Source organism: Bos grunniens, chromosome X, assembly GCF_055505025.1.
Source record: "Bos grunniens cultivar Pamir isolate PY7600 chromosome X, Bosgru_T2T1.0, whole genome shotgun sequence".
In the NCBI taxonomy this organism is placed as follows: domain Eukaryota; kingdom Metazoa; phylum Chordata; class Mammalia; order Artiodactyla; family Bovidae; genus Bos; species Bos grunniens.
This window is the reverse complement of record NC_141194.1, coordinates 90,175,954-90,190,438: the sequence shown is the minus strand read 5'-3', so window position 1 is coordinate 90,190,438 and position 14,485 is coordinate 90,175,954. Positions and strand designations below refer to the sequence as shown.

The 14,485-nt window shown below is 40.5% G+C and overlaps 1 protein-coding gene across 2 annotated transcripts; it reads left to right on the top strand.

Annotated features, from left to right (window-relative positions):
• Positions 1-351: 351 nt before the first annotated feature.
• Positions 352-10,403, top strand: RAB9B (RAB9B, member RAS oncogene family). 2 transcript variants are annotated; one of them, XM_086386981.1, is made up of 3 exons: positions 352-588; positions 5,249-5,342; positions 6,909-10,403. In XM_086386981.1, exon 3 carries the CDS (start codon positions 6,951-6,953, stop codon positions 7,554-7,556), a length of 606 nt encoding a protein of 201 aa, XP_086243107.1. In that variant the 5' UTR covers positions 352-588; positions 5,249-5,342; positions 6,909-6,950; the 3' UTR covers positions 7,557-10,403. The 2 variants fall into 2 exon arrangements, with proteins under 2 accessions (XP_086243107.1, XP_086243106.1); XM_086386980.1 differs by having other exon boundaries at positions 374-588; positions 5,249-5,315.
• Positions 10,404-14,485: the final 4,082 nt, after the last annotated feature.

Below are 14,485 nucleotides of genomic sequence, written 5' to 3'. Positions count from 1 at the left end.
TTAAACAAGAATAATTAAGTGTATGTGCTATCCTCTTGAGAAAAGCAGTGGGTTTGAAGGTAGGGTAAATGAGGTAGGTGATGGTTTAGTCGCCAAGTTGTGCAGGAGGTCGAAGGTAATTGCCAGAAATGGGGCTGTGGCTATGGATGAGCTAAGTGGCAGAGCAATGTTTGTGGGTCCATTGTCACTGTGCCTACTGATCCGCGATGGGAGGGAAGGAGGACAAAGGGAAACCAGGGTTGGCCACTGAGCCTGAAAGAAGTGTGAGCGAGCCAGAGAGTGCTCCCTACCCGCGATGGCGGGAGGCGGCTACCCCGGGTCCTCCACGCCGGGAAAGGGGCGATAGGAGGCGGCGCGGGCCCCGCCCCCTCCTCTGGCGGGCGCGGGCGCGAGACGCTGCGCGGCGGCAGCGGCGGGCGCGAGCGGCAGCTGTCAGGCCACCGAGGTCCAAGCTGCACTTGCCGCCCCGTTGAGGACGAGGAGGCGGCAGGAGCGGTGACGGTGTCGCCGCGAAACCGGATTGCCGGCACGGAGGGCTCACCGGCCTGGCCCCCGCGGCCCTCTCCCGCCTCGCTCCCATTGTGTTGGGTAAGATGCCGGTGAGGGTGCAGCGAGAGTGGCTGAGCGGCTCGAGGACCCGGGAGGCGGGGAGATGGGGCCCCTGGGGGCAGAGGGAGAAAGGGAGGTCTGGATGATCCCCGGGGGCACTTGCACCTTGTGAAAGGGGCCTGGGCGCCGCCGGCGTCGGAGTTGCAGGGGCGGGGGTAGGTGATGGTGGAGGGGGGCGTTGCTGAGTAATCCAGAGCAGCTGCCAAAGCCGGGCAGAGGCGCAGGGCTCCGTGGGGAGCGGGTGTGGCTCAGTGCGCATGCGCCACAGCTGAGGCTTCTCAGAGCTGGGGATGAAGTGAGACGATCTGGGTCCGAGGTAGTTGGACCTATGGGTGACATCTTCACTTTCTGGGTCTTCGATGCTAACAGGACCCCTGTCACGGAGATGCCAGCATTCCCAGCCTCCTAAGGAAGCTTCTTTTCCCTGTACCTTGCTTACTTAATGTCACCCAGACCTTACCTATTCTTCTCCAGGCTGTCTACTCAGGAAGAAGTGGCCTGGGGACAGTGCCAAATTGCTTTCTAGTTTGCCTTCGGGCTCATAGCCCCCAGAGCCGTCGTTGTGAGGAGAGGTTAGAGGTGAAATTCCACCTTGGACCCTTCTAGTTGCATGTAAGATATACATATGGGCATAAATGTAAAAATAGCTTTTCAGTGGCAATGACAGCTGTGGCATTTGGACTCAGAGTATGGATGTAGCTGATAACTTGTTTAGCTCTGCCAAATGAATCCAGTGCGTCAGAGGGTTTCCCTGCTGCGGAACCATCCCCCATTCCCAACCCCAAGCATCAGGTTGTATTGGAAACAATCTATACCATTTCAAGTAGAGGGTCTCAAAGATCCAGTCATTTCCTATTTGCATTGATTTTTATGTAGATTAAGGAAAGCCCCACTCAATTCGCCAGTGTAGTATTTCCAAATATTGTGCCAGGAATCCACAGTGAGTTGAATAGTCTCAACCGATGTGTCACCATGAGGTGGGCATTCCCCACAGCTCTAACTATGGCTCCTCCCCCTCGTGCAGATTGCTACCACAGCCACTCTCACCCACTGCCTAGCCCTCCTCAGCTTCTCTTCCTCCTACCTTCAGCCCTGTGGTACACATCTCTCTCAAAACTTGCTCCCAAACAATCTGCATTATGGATATGAGCATCATCCTACTCATGGCAGCCAAACTGATGTTTCCAATTTACTTTTCTATTTTTCTCTCCATCATCACACTGAAATGTACTATTTTCAAAGGTTCACCTCTTTCTTACCATTGTACTGCCTCCTCACACACCTCCATCCCCACCCACAAGTATCCTCAACTAAATACAATAATTGTAATAAGCCTGTGTGGGTGCAGGTACAACAGGTTCAGAAGGTAACAAAAGAGGGGGAGAACAAAGAAAGCTAGGGAGTATCACATGTCAATTCCTAATTCACCTTACTGTCCAAGACTGAGACCCTATTTGGAGGAAAAAAAGTGAATAAACTATCCTTAGAGAATATTTGTTAATCTGTTTTGGGGAGTGAAGTAGGTGAAGTAGGGAATGGTATCTCTGGGATGTCTGAGTCATTTAAAGGCAGATCTTTCTCTGAATAGGGCCAAAATTAGAATAAACATTTTAGTCCAAATCCTAAACTAATAAGGGACCCTTAAGGGATGTATAAGGGATTTGACTTTCCTACTAAATGCACTCAGGGTTATCCAAGAATTTCCTTGCCTACTTAATGCTACCTCCTTTGAAGGATATGTGGCATATCCTGAAGAAAAAAATCATTTGATTTACTTTTACGCTGTGCTAGTTCTTTTAAAGTATGTACTAAAGGGTATCACACTCAAATGATGATGATGATGCCAGCACCCTCTGAAAACATAAAGTGGGGATAATTATTCTGCTCTTGTTTTTGTTGAAAATTGAGAAATTTATATATTTGAAATGTGAGGGGAGAGGGAGGAAAACTGGAGCATTTCCACTGACTTTCAACAGGTGGAATTCCTGTTAAGTCTCATCTAGAAAGTGATCCAGGTAAGTCCATGACTTCTGCTCTTTAGTCACCTTATAACTAATAATATTTGGATGTCTTACAGAACTGTGAATCTATTGTATCTTTGCATCAATTCAGAGGCATTAGTTCTGGGGGTATTTACCTAAATAATAAACACATACTTATCCATTATCCCTCTGCTGCCACATAAAGGGACTTCAAAGACATATACAAACAAGGGCCCTAGGATCCAGAAATTTAGAATTTGGTTGTGCAGGAAAAAAAGATTTTTTAACAATATAAGGCAGTATAATATTATTTCAACTGTCAACTAGGAGGTCTGAAGCTTATATGTCAAATTATAAACTCCTTGAGGTTAAGACCTTGCATCAAACATGTTTGATTTCCAACAGGGTCTACACCCAGTTGGTGCTCAAGTGATGGAAGCTTTGCAAAGTATATGGATTAGGTAAGGAGAATCTAGAGGCAGGGAGACAAGAGCTAAGAAGCTTTCACAATAGATTAGATACAAAGAGATGTGGACCAAAATGAAGATAGTAGTAAAAGACTGAAAAAGGATATCACAAGGAAAAATGAGCAGGACTTAGTGACTGAAGGCAAGGAGATAAGCCTAAACTGTATTCATTTTTACCTCCAGCAAATAAAGGGGAGTTGGAGACAACAGAGGAAAGTGGAGGATCACCTTAGTAAGAACAGAGCACACAACAGGCACTCAAATGTTTTCTCAAGCATCAGTTGCAGTATTGGGCCAGAAGACCCGTAAGGTCCCTCCAGTGCTAAGATTCTGTGGTATATGCAGATAATCAAAACTTTTGGGGAACAGGACATTCTCAGATATGGAAGAAAGAGAAAAGGAAGGAGTGTTATCCTCCCACTGGCAGGCCCTTTCTGAGAAGAGATAATATGGAGTCACAAGGCCCCCACCAATGAATGAAAGGAGGTGAAGAGCAAGAGGAATGAAAACCTCAAGCCAAAAATTTCAATAAATGCTTACAAATCTTTGCAAATGTCTTAAGCTATTCATTTCCTCCCAAATCCTGTAAGTTAAGTAGGATAGGTATTATCAGTTCTCTTTTTATATAGGAAGGAACACAGCAAGATTAAGTGACCTGCCCAAGTTCATAAAAGAAATGAGTAGGAAAGTAGTGATGAAGACTCTTGTGTCCTGATTGCTACCAGCCCGGTGCACTTGACACTGAACCACGTTGCTCTTCCCTGCTGTAGAGCCTATGCACCCAGAAGTTATGTGTGCAAACAACCAAATAGGGGATGCACAAGCAATTGCAGCACTATCTCAGATAGTTATTAATACTTCATCATTATTCCTGGAGCTGAGTGTTTGGTTTCCATATTCACTCAGTCCTTGACCCATCATTTGAGTTTATCTGCAGCAGCCGGAAATGTAGAGTTAGTGAGTTGTTTAATGATGTGAACACCTGTTTGCTAGGAACTTAAGGATGCTCACTTGGCATGGGCCCTTAATACTGTCAGTATTGTGCCTAAGTACTTCCTTCAAGTGAGAGTTCCAGAGTTCTGCTCTGTAAAGTTATCCTACAGACCAATATAAAAATTAGCATGAGGTTGCTAAGCAATGGAGATCTCTTAAAAGCTTCTTAATTCCTCAGTTAGAACACTCAACAAACTAGGAACTGTTTTTTTCTTTTTAGATCAGTACTCTTGATGTTGCTGAAATAAGATGTTTGCCCTAATTAATTATAATTTTAAATGAAGTTGTATTTGAATTTAATAAAGCCAGTTAAATGCTAAAACCTGTGTTTAAGACAACCAAAATTTAGTAAATTAGCCAAGACTACATATGGTAAACAAGGAATCCCCAAACATATTTTTTTCCTCTCTCATCTTCTGGAATCAATTGCAGAGATACCCTCCAGGCAGATTGATGAGTACATTAATCACTTTCTTGGAGATCGGCACATTGGTAGGTACAAAGGGAAGGAGTTTCATGTCTGACTTAGAATTTCAACATATCTTAAACTCCTCTGTACTTTCCCTTTCCTTAATATCATCTACTTTCTTTGATTTACTTTTACTTTGAGTGGAGAGTTCAATAGAGAGACAATGTAAAACAGTTTTGGTTGTTGTTCAGTCGTTCAGCCATGTCCAACTCCTTGCGACCCCATGGACTGCAGCACACCTGGCTTCTCTGTCCCTCACCATCTCCCACGGCTTGCTCAAACTCATGTCCACTGAACCAGTGATGCCATCCAATTGTTTTGTCTTCTGTTGTCCCCTTCTCCTCCTGCCCTCAATTTTTCCCAGCATCAGGGTCTTTCCTAATGAGTCGGCTCTTCGATTCAGGTAGCCAAAGCATTGGAGCTTCAGCATCAGTCCTTCCAATGAATGTTTAGGATTGATATCCTTAAGGATTGAATGGTTTGATCTCCTTGCAGTCCATATAAAGTACATTCAAGTTAGGACAGAGTTAATGTTCATCCAATAAAATTATTTTGTCCATGATAGACATTTTTAGCCATTTGAACTCTTAAATATATTTGTGAAAAGCATCCTCTGTAGGTAAATTGAGATTGATCTTTTTCCTGACTTGAGTGTATTTCTATATAGATAGCCGTAACTTATTTTTAAATAAATTTTTAAAAATAATGTTTCCCAATCTGTTTTTTAGAATCATAAAAAGAGAGAATATAACAACAACAAGAAAAAGACTAAAATTGTGACAAAGACCCAACTGGGTAGGTTTACATTTTATTCTCAATTGGGTAGGTATCTGTTTTATATGTTTTTATTGGATCTCTTAAAATGAATATTTAGAAAAATACATAGTACACCTACAAAACAACATAACTCTAAGGACTACTGAGGTTTTCAAGTTACATTTCAAATGTGTGTGCTCCTTTGCATGTGTTCATTTCTTAGTGTTATTTCAAAATTTTTTGTACGCTAATTATTTTATTTGTCACTACAAATTCTGTGTGCAGTATATATATGCAATATTATCATCACCTAAGTGTAAATATGAGATATAACAAGTGCTCTTTTGAGGAGTGATTAGTTTTCATCTATTTGGGTCACCTTTATAAATAACACCCAATAAACATCGTCACGGAGAAGGTGATGGCACCCCACTCCAGTACTCTTGCCTGGAAAATCCCATGGATGGAGGAGCCTGGTAGGCTGCAGTCCATGGGGTCGCTAAGAGTCGGACACGACTGAGCGACTTCACTTTTCACTTTCATGCACTGGAGAAGGAAATGGCAACCCACTCCAGTGTTCTTCCTGGAGAATCCCAGGGACGGGGGAGCCTGGTGGGTGGGCTGCCGTCTATGGGGTCGCACAGAGTCGGACACGACTGAAGCGACTTAGCAGCAGCAGCAGCAGCAAACATCATCATTGTTGAGTTTCCACAATGGACCTAATTTGAAAGAACCTGACAGACTCTAGTACAAGGTAGTTGTTCAGTAAACATTTGATCTTTTTAAGATGTGTTCTAGATAGTCCATGTATAGACATGTGGAGGTAACAATAAAGATACTGTATAATCATTAGCTGTTTAGAGTTTACAGTATGTTTTCATTGGTGTCATTATGGAATTAGAACCTAAATCCAGAATTTAATAAGCTATCCAAGATTCTCTTCCTTAATGATAGCTGTTTATAATAATATCAGTCTACAATCATCAACTTGAGTACCATTGTTCCATGAAGAAAAGATTATGGAAGATCCTTTACTTGTGAGGGTATCCATAACAATGCAAGTATTAATATAATGGGGCAAATTCCTGAAGAAAGCTAGTCTTTTTCTCTTTCCAAAGTTCTGGGGTCCAATGTAATCCTAACCAAAACCTCTACTAACAAAATCAAGTTTCCAGCCTACACAGCTTTCTCTCCTCAGTTGTTCTTGGGTCTGTCAGGAACAGACTTCAGACCCCTCTAATCAATTTCATACTCTTTGCCTCTTGTTTGGAATTGTCCAAACCAGAAGCTAAGATGTTACACATTTGAGTAGCATTCCTGTTCTAGGGTTTCTCCCCTAGAATAGGGTCAGAACTGAACCAGATTATAGCACCATCTGCTAGTCCATTTATCCATGGCATTCAGCCATTTTTCCTGACACAGGCAAGAGACTTCAGAAAAACAAGACCTATTTTCTCCCTTATACAAAAAAGAATTTTATTCCTTCTGCTATACTATATCATTTAATGAACATGAAATAAGAGAAAAGGTAAATAAGAAGGCCTCATAATTCAGAAGAAATTGATTTACTATGAAGTTGATTTCAGTTTCAGGTTTAACTGTTTTCCCTCCTACTTTTTCTTTTATTTTCAGGATCTCTTGGTTATAAACTCTTCTCCATCTGGTGCTGCAACAATGAGTGGGAAATCCCTGCTCTTAAAGGTCATTCTCTTGGGTGACGGTGGAGTTGGGAAAAGCTCACTCATGAACCGTTATGTAACCAATAAATTTGACTCCCAGGCTTTTCACACCATAGGGGTAGAGTTCTTAAATCGAGATTTGGAGGTAGATGGACGTTTTGTAACTCTCCAGATCTGGGACACTGCAGGGCAGGAACGTTTCAAGAGCCTTAGGACACCCTTCTACAGGGGAGCAGACTGCTGCCTCTTGACCTTCAGCGTGGATGACCGGCAGAGCTTTGAGAACCTGGGTAATTGGCAGAAAGAATTCATCTACTACGCAGATGTGAAAGACCCTGAGCACTTCCCCTTTGTAGTTCTGGGGAACAAAGTAGACAAAGAGGATAGGCAAGTGACTACTGAGGAGGCGCAGTCCTGGTGCATGGAGAATGGAGATTACCCTTATCTAGAAACAAGTGCCAAAGATGATACTAATGTGACAGTGGCCTTTGAAGAAGCTGTCAGACAGGTGTTGGCTGTAGAGGAACAACTGGAGCATTGCATGTTAGGTCACACTATTGACTTGAACAGTGGTTCCAAAGCAGGATCTTCATGCTGTTAAAAGTAGGAAGCTGTTTTAAAATGTGCCCCAAATTGATCAGTCAGTAGTGTGAGAATCACTGTGCCCCTCTATTAGTGCACACACATACAAAAGGATAAGAGATAAGTTTCTGATGTGAACCAGAGCCTTTCAAGTTGAAGTTGTAGAGTGATTTAAAGAAAAAAAAAAAAAAAAGCTTTATCAAGCCAACTGTATTTTGTGTAATTTCTGCTATTTCCTTCTTGTGTGTATCAGGACATTTCAGAAAACTTTAGTCCTGACAGATTTAAATATTTTTCAAATCACAGTTTAATCTTAGAACCAGCGGCATGAAGGAGTTAAAGAGCTACAGCTATCCCTTAAAGCGTTCCATTAATCAACTAACAAATGTCACCATTGACACTTGCCAAGCAGTTTCTGACATGTCTGCCAAAGGGGAAAAAAAATAAGACTCTGAGATGTACTACAATAAACACAATAATGCAAACCAGGATGTCCTAAGCTTGAATGAATTATAAAGAGGTGGTAAAGATTAAGAGTGCAAAATATAATGATGTACACTGCCTCATTTAAACACTTGTGTATGGTTTGCTCCCATCTGAGCTTTAAAAAAATGCCATCTCGGTAAGAGATACACTAATGACTCTGGAAATTTATTACACTCATTGTATTTGAAGTAACAGGGTCCTTGTGAATGGATTATGCTTCATTATGCCAACCACCCTTGCAAATAGATGGCTGGTCTGATTTTATTTCCGCTGCACAGGGGTGTTGCTTCTCTGACAACCTCTTATCTAGCAATGCTGCTTAGTATACGGCTTTGAATCCAGTGCACTCTGCTCATAATTGTGATGGTCCTTTGGTCTACCATACTGTGCTCTCAGAGAAGCCTTCAGAACAGATTCGAGGATACTGGGCTTTTCTCATAAGGTACCTTAACTCGAATATTTATTGTAGAAGAAGGAACTGATTTATTGTATGTTGCACTGCATGTTCAGCTGGCCAAACTAGGATGTTGAAAGTAACAAGAGAACATGCTTTAACCCAGCATTAGAATGAACTCATAATTAGAGTTGTCCAGTAGTGGAATGGTCTGCCTTAATAGTGAACCCTCTTCCAGTGAAAATATTCAAGATGCTAGATGACCATCTGTTAAAATACCATAAAAAGAATTTCTTTACTGGCTAGATGTTTGGTTTAAGGTCTCTTTCAGCTCTAAGTTCTAGGAATCTATGAGCTACAAACTACATTTAAGTGCCATGTTATAGTTAGATATATCTTAAGACAACAGCTACGACTATGGAAAGGGACTTTAAAATTTCTCAGACTATTCTGGGATCAGCCTTTAACAGCAACTACATAGCTCTTTCTTTTGCTTTTGCACTATGTCAGGAAAAATTCTTGAACTCCAAGTAATCATTACATGCCCAATATAAACATCCTGAGGATACCATATTAAAATACAAAAACGGTTTGTCAGAGTTTGATTACCATGACTGCCAGCTATATACTTTATTATAAATATGCAGTCTAGTTCTTGTCAGTTGATTTATTTGTCCTGCATAGCTTTTAATCTGTACTTTTACAACATCAATGATAAAATAGTGACCCAAGGTAGTGAGGGACAGTTAAAAATGACCGCAAAAAAGACCTAGGTCGGGAAGGGGGCCAGAGCTTTCACAGGAATATAGCCTAGAACTCTCCAATGTAGCCACATATGGAATCAGCCTTACAAGTGGGACCTTATGTGCTTTAAGAGCTCTGGGACTTTTTGGCAACATTGATAAGTGGAAGATGATATTTTAATCCAGTCATACTCAATATTTCCAATATAAATATGGTCCTGACCCCATTGTCTAACTAACTTTGATGCCAGAAGTCGAAGCCAGAACTGGGACCCCACAGCTCTTAAGTATTGGTCCCTATCCTGCCTATGCCTATAGCCAGCCACACTGGTTTCCAAGTACTATGATCATTTTGCTACAATCATGTTAGAGTGAAAATCTGTACATCAGAACTGTTAATTGCTAATTGTTTTTAAGTGCATGAGACCTGAGGCCTTCTCTTTCTACTTGCACTCAGCTTATAATAGTTTCTATTTGTAGATCTCAGGCCTTCATAAAGACCTCCATCCACTCACAGAAGTACTTGTCACTATGAGAATGGCACGTGATCATCTAAGCAAAAAAATAAAAACTACTTGGGTATCCCATTCATAGGCCTCCTGTCCATCCAAGACAAGTGTTAATTTTATTGGCAGGTCAGTTGAAGCCCCTTTTCTCTTAGCCATACCAGTTTTTTCCTACCAAATCACTACATAATATATTAACAAAAACACTTAATATTAAGTGACAAAAAGTGGTGGCATTTTGGTGAGTAATACTTAGTGGGGTGCTGACATAGCATTTGGTTAAGATTAAAAAAAAAAAACACCAAAGGCTGAAATCTGTGAGTACCAGGAACTGTGCATATAGAAAATTGTGTACTCTAGAATGTGCAGTGCAATATTTTCAGTAGGTGTTTTTTTCATGAACACTGGATTTTTTGGAACAAGATGTTTCTAATTGAAACTATACTGTTTTCAACGGTCCGTTAAAACATCATACAGAATATCTCTTAATTTATTTTCATGTATTGGGCTAACATTCAGGGGGCCTCAGTTTTCATATATCTTCAGTGGACTGATGAATTTCAGGTTAATTTGTGCCTGCCTCAGCCATCTCTATTGTACCCTGAGGTATTCCACAATCCTCTTGTTGCAGGTGCTGCTAAAAACTCAAAATTGTGTATCAGATATTTTGTTTCAACTGTAAAAAAAAAAATCATCTGTGTTAAAGTGAATAAAAAGTGCATTTTGAATAACCAGTACACAATGTGTGTGCTTCTTTTTTCCCTTTCCCTTTTCAAGCAACTGGTGAGTGTGACAGCACATATTCATCTATCAAGTCACTCTTTCAGACTGTCCTACATGTGGCCCTGGATCATTTTTTCACGTGGTACTTCAAGCAGCCACTACCTATTGATCAGACAGACACTGTTCTACTGATTGGGAAGCAAACTCGAAAGATTAAGATGGGAAATTTCCTTTTATTTTATGCCAGTTTTTAATACATAAAGAGTATTGAGACTAGAAATTGGATCTTGACTCTCCACTTTATTTATTCATCATTTAGAACAAAAGTAAGCCATCACAAAATAGAAACAGAGCTTACACGTTCCCTTTATTTTCTTGACTGGCCTACTGTCCAGATCTTAGGAAAATATGAAAATATAGACAAAACAAATCTGAAAGCAAAGGATAATTTTGTTAAATATTCTATTGCCTCTCACGTATTGGACTTTAAAGAGACTTGGATTAGCGTCGATCGAGTGATTTGAATATCCAGTACATCAGCACAAGTCTCTCCACGGCACATCATTTCCACATCATTCCATCTGTCACAGATTTAGTCCTCTGCCCTCCCGCCCTCTATTTTGCCTATTGGAACGCTCAGCAGTCAAAATCACAAAGGGAAAAACAAACTGATTTTTTTTTGCCACATGTACTGTTTCCCTCACTAAGGAAAATTATATAATAAATTATCAGACCAAGCTCAACTACAAGCATCTGAAATCCTTTTGATTGGGCTAGAATGATTTCACTTTTAAGCTAGAAGGTCATAGATCTCAGTTCAGTTCAGTTGCTGAGTCGTGTCCACCTCTTTGCAACCCCATGGACTGCAGCACACCAGGCTTCCCTGTCCATCACCAACTCCCAGAGCCTACTCAAACTCATGTCCATCACATTAGTGATGCCATCCCATCATCTTATCTTCTGTCGTCCCCTTCTCCTCCCACCTTCAATCTTTCCCAGCATCAGGGTCTTTTCCAATGAGTCAGTTCTTCGCATCAGGTGGCCAAAGTATTGGAGTTTCAGCTTCAACATCAATCCCTCCAATGAATATCGACAACTGATTTCCTTTAGGATTGTCTGGTTGGATCTTCTTGCAGTCTAAGAGACTCTCAAGAGTCTTCTCTAATACCACCATTCAGAAAGCATTGAATCTTGTCATATATCTAAGCTCTTATAAAGGATTTGCTCATCCAAAACTGATACTTTAAAAACTAGTTTTCTGTCTGTGCAGGTTTTCTTTTGTTTTAATTTTTAATTATTTATTTTTGGTCACACTGGCTCTTCATTGCTGCACGTGAGCCTTCTCCAGCTGTGACAAGTGGGGGCTACTCTTCCTTATGATGTGTGAGTTTCTCACTACAGTGACTTCCCTTGTTGTGGAGCACAGACTCTAGGCCCATGAGCTTCATAGTTATGACACACAGACTCAGTAGTTGCAGTTCATGGGCCCTAGAGGATGGGCTCAGAAGTTGCAGCACATGGGCTTAGTTGCTCTGCAGCATGTGGAATCTTCTCTGACCAGGGATAGAACCCATGTCCCCTGCATTGGCAGGCAGATTCTTATCCACTGTGGAAATAGTTTGGCTATAGTTCTTCCAGGAAATGTGGAATAGATGATTTCTCCTCAATTCTATAACTGAATATTTAAAACACACTGGGAAAATTGAAGCACCAATACGAGTAATTTAAGGCTGGAAGTGACATCTCTACTTTCATTTGAATTACCTGAAGTAGTTCTATTGTTGTTTAGCAGCTAAGTTGTGTCTGACTCTTTGCGACCCCATAGACTATAGCCCATAAGCTCCTCTGTCCGTGAAATTCTCTAGGCAAGAATACTGGAGTGGGTAGCCATTTCCTACTCCAGGGGATCTTTCTGACCCAGAGATTGAACCAGCGGCTCCAGTCCCATCTCCTGAATGGCAATGTATATATATGTACCTTAACCTCCGTGATCCACATAATCATATCACTTTTTTATCACTTTGCTATGGAGATATAGGATTCATTACCACAGAGTGCTGTTCTTACATTTGATCTTTAGGGCAGGTAAGCTGTGATACAATTTTTTGATTAAATATTCATATATGTGCATTTTTTTTTACAATCTGATCTCTCTTTCCTCCCAGCTTTATTGAGGTATAATTGACAAATAAAAGTTGTATATACTTAAGGTGTTCAAATTGATGATTCAATGTACATATACACTATGAAATAATCACCACAGTCAAGTTAATTAATATATCCATCACCTTTCAGAGTGACCTTTTGTTTTTGGCTGTCTTTTTAATTCCTTCAATTTAACATCACCAATAAAGCCCTCATTTTTACTTCTTTCCCTTTAAGAAAAGGAAAGGATAATGATAGAAACTAGGTATAAAGAATGAAAATAAGGCTATTAAATTATTAAATGTCTCCTTAGTGGTATGTTTGCAAAAACTGGTAAGCAAGGATCTAGCTTTTATTTTACGCATGGAGGTGGTGATGTATGTAGGAGAGTTATTATGGTTTTCTTTTTTTTTAAGGGGGTGAATGGTTATTTCGTGCTTTCCCAGCTAGAACAAGTGTCTTCACAGATCAAGATGTGAAGGAATCCTCACCTTTGGTTGTATAGGAATTGCTACAGTGATCCATGTGTCTTCATAAATCAGTTTGTCTTCTCCAAGGCAACACAGAGAATTTTGATTCAGCCATATTTAAGTGCCCTTTTAAATGGTGGGTTTTGTGAGGGCAAGTATGTGTATTTTTGAGCAATCTGTCAATTATTTTCATACTTTATGAATTATGGGTCAATGTGTAATGAATTTCATTACTCCTGAATTTTAGGCAGACATGCCAAACTGTGCTTTGTTTACTTGATGAAAAGGAATTGAGAAACTCCACCTTGATGAAAGAAATGCTAGCTTTATTGATTAGAGTTAAAATATAAATCATGCTTTCCTGTGGTTCATTCATGAGGAAGCAAGAAGGAGGCTCATCTCTTCTCTCTTCTCTTTCATTGTTCCCAGCTGACTTAGAAACATCATGGCCAAGGGTGTGTCCTGCAATATATTGTTCAGCATAAAGTTGGAAGAATTAGTGTTGGTATATCCTTTGAATTGTCTCTTTTTTCATTTGTTCCCAACAGGAAAACAGTATCACCATCTGACACTAAAAATTTGTTTTTATTTTTTTTTTCTGATTACAAAAGTCATACACACCCATGGTAAAAGACAAACAGCAACCAAAAAAACCTGAAAGAAAAAAAGAAACAGAAAATCAAGATACAGAAAATGAAAGTTTCCTTTAATCTTATTACTCTGAGGTAATCAGATTTTTAAATATTACTTTTTAGTGCGTATGTGTGTGTTTTAATATATTTATGTAATAAAGAAAATTGATATCGTACTGCACAAGCTGATTGTAATGTTTTTCACTTACCTAACGTGACATTTTTCACTCAGAGAAGGCAATGGCACCCCACTCCAGTACTCTTGCCTGGAAAATCCTATGGATGGAGGAGCCTGGAAGGCTGCAGTCCATGGGGTCGATGAGGGTCGGACATGACTGAGCGACTTCACTTTCACCTTTCACTTTCATGCATAGGAGAGGGAAATGGCAACCCACTCCAGTGTTCTTCCCTGGAGAATCCCAGGGATGGGGGAGCCTGGTGGGCTGCCGTCTATGGGGTCGCACAGAGTCAGACACGACTGAAGCGACTTAGCAGCAGCAGCAGCAGCAACATGACATTTTTCACTAGGTCATTATATATTCTTCTAGGGATTATATTTAATGCTTGCATAATAGTCTATTGAAGGATTTGCCATTATACATGTAATCAGGAAAGAGTTGGTTCTCTAAACCTGGAGCTTATATCTCTCCATTCTTTGACTGAAGAATAAAGTTTTCCTTTGCTTCTGAAAAAAAAAAAAAAAAAGATATTTCAGACACTTATTGCTAGACATTTAGGTTGTTTTCCAATGGTCTCCTTTTTACAAAGTAAAGTAGTAGTGCATGTCCCTAATATTAATCAATTCACATTTCTATTATTTCCTATAAGTAAAATTCCAGGTCAATGAGA

Excerpts from the sequence above, each read along its gene's own strand:
- RAB9B (XM_086386981.1), top strand. The coding sequence starts at position 6,951 with ATGAGTGGGAAATCCCTGCTCTTAAAGGTCATTCTCTTGGGTGACGGT.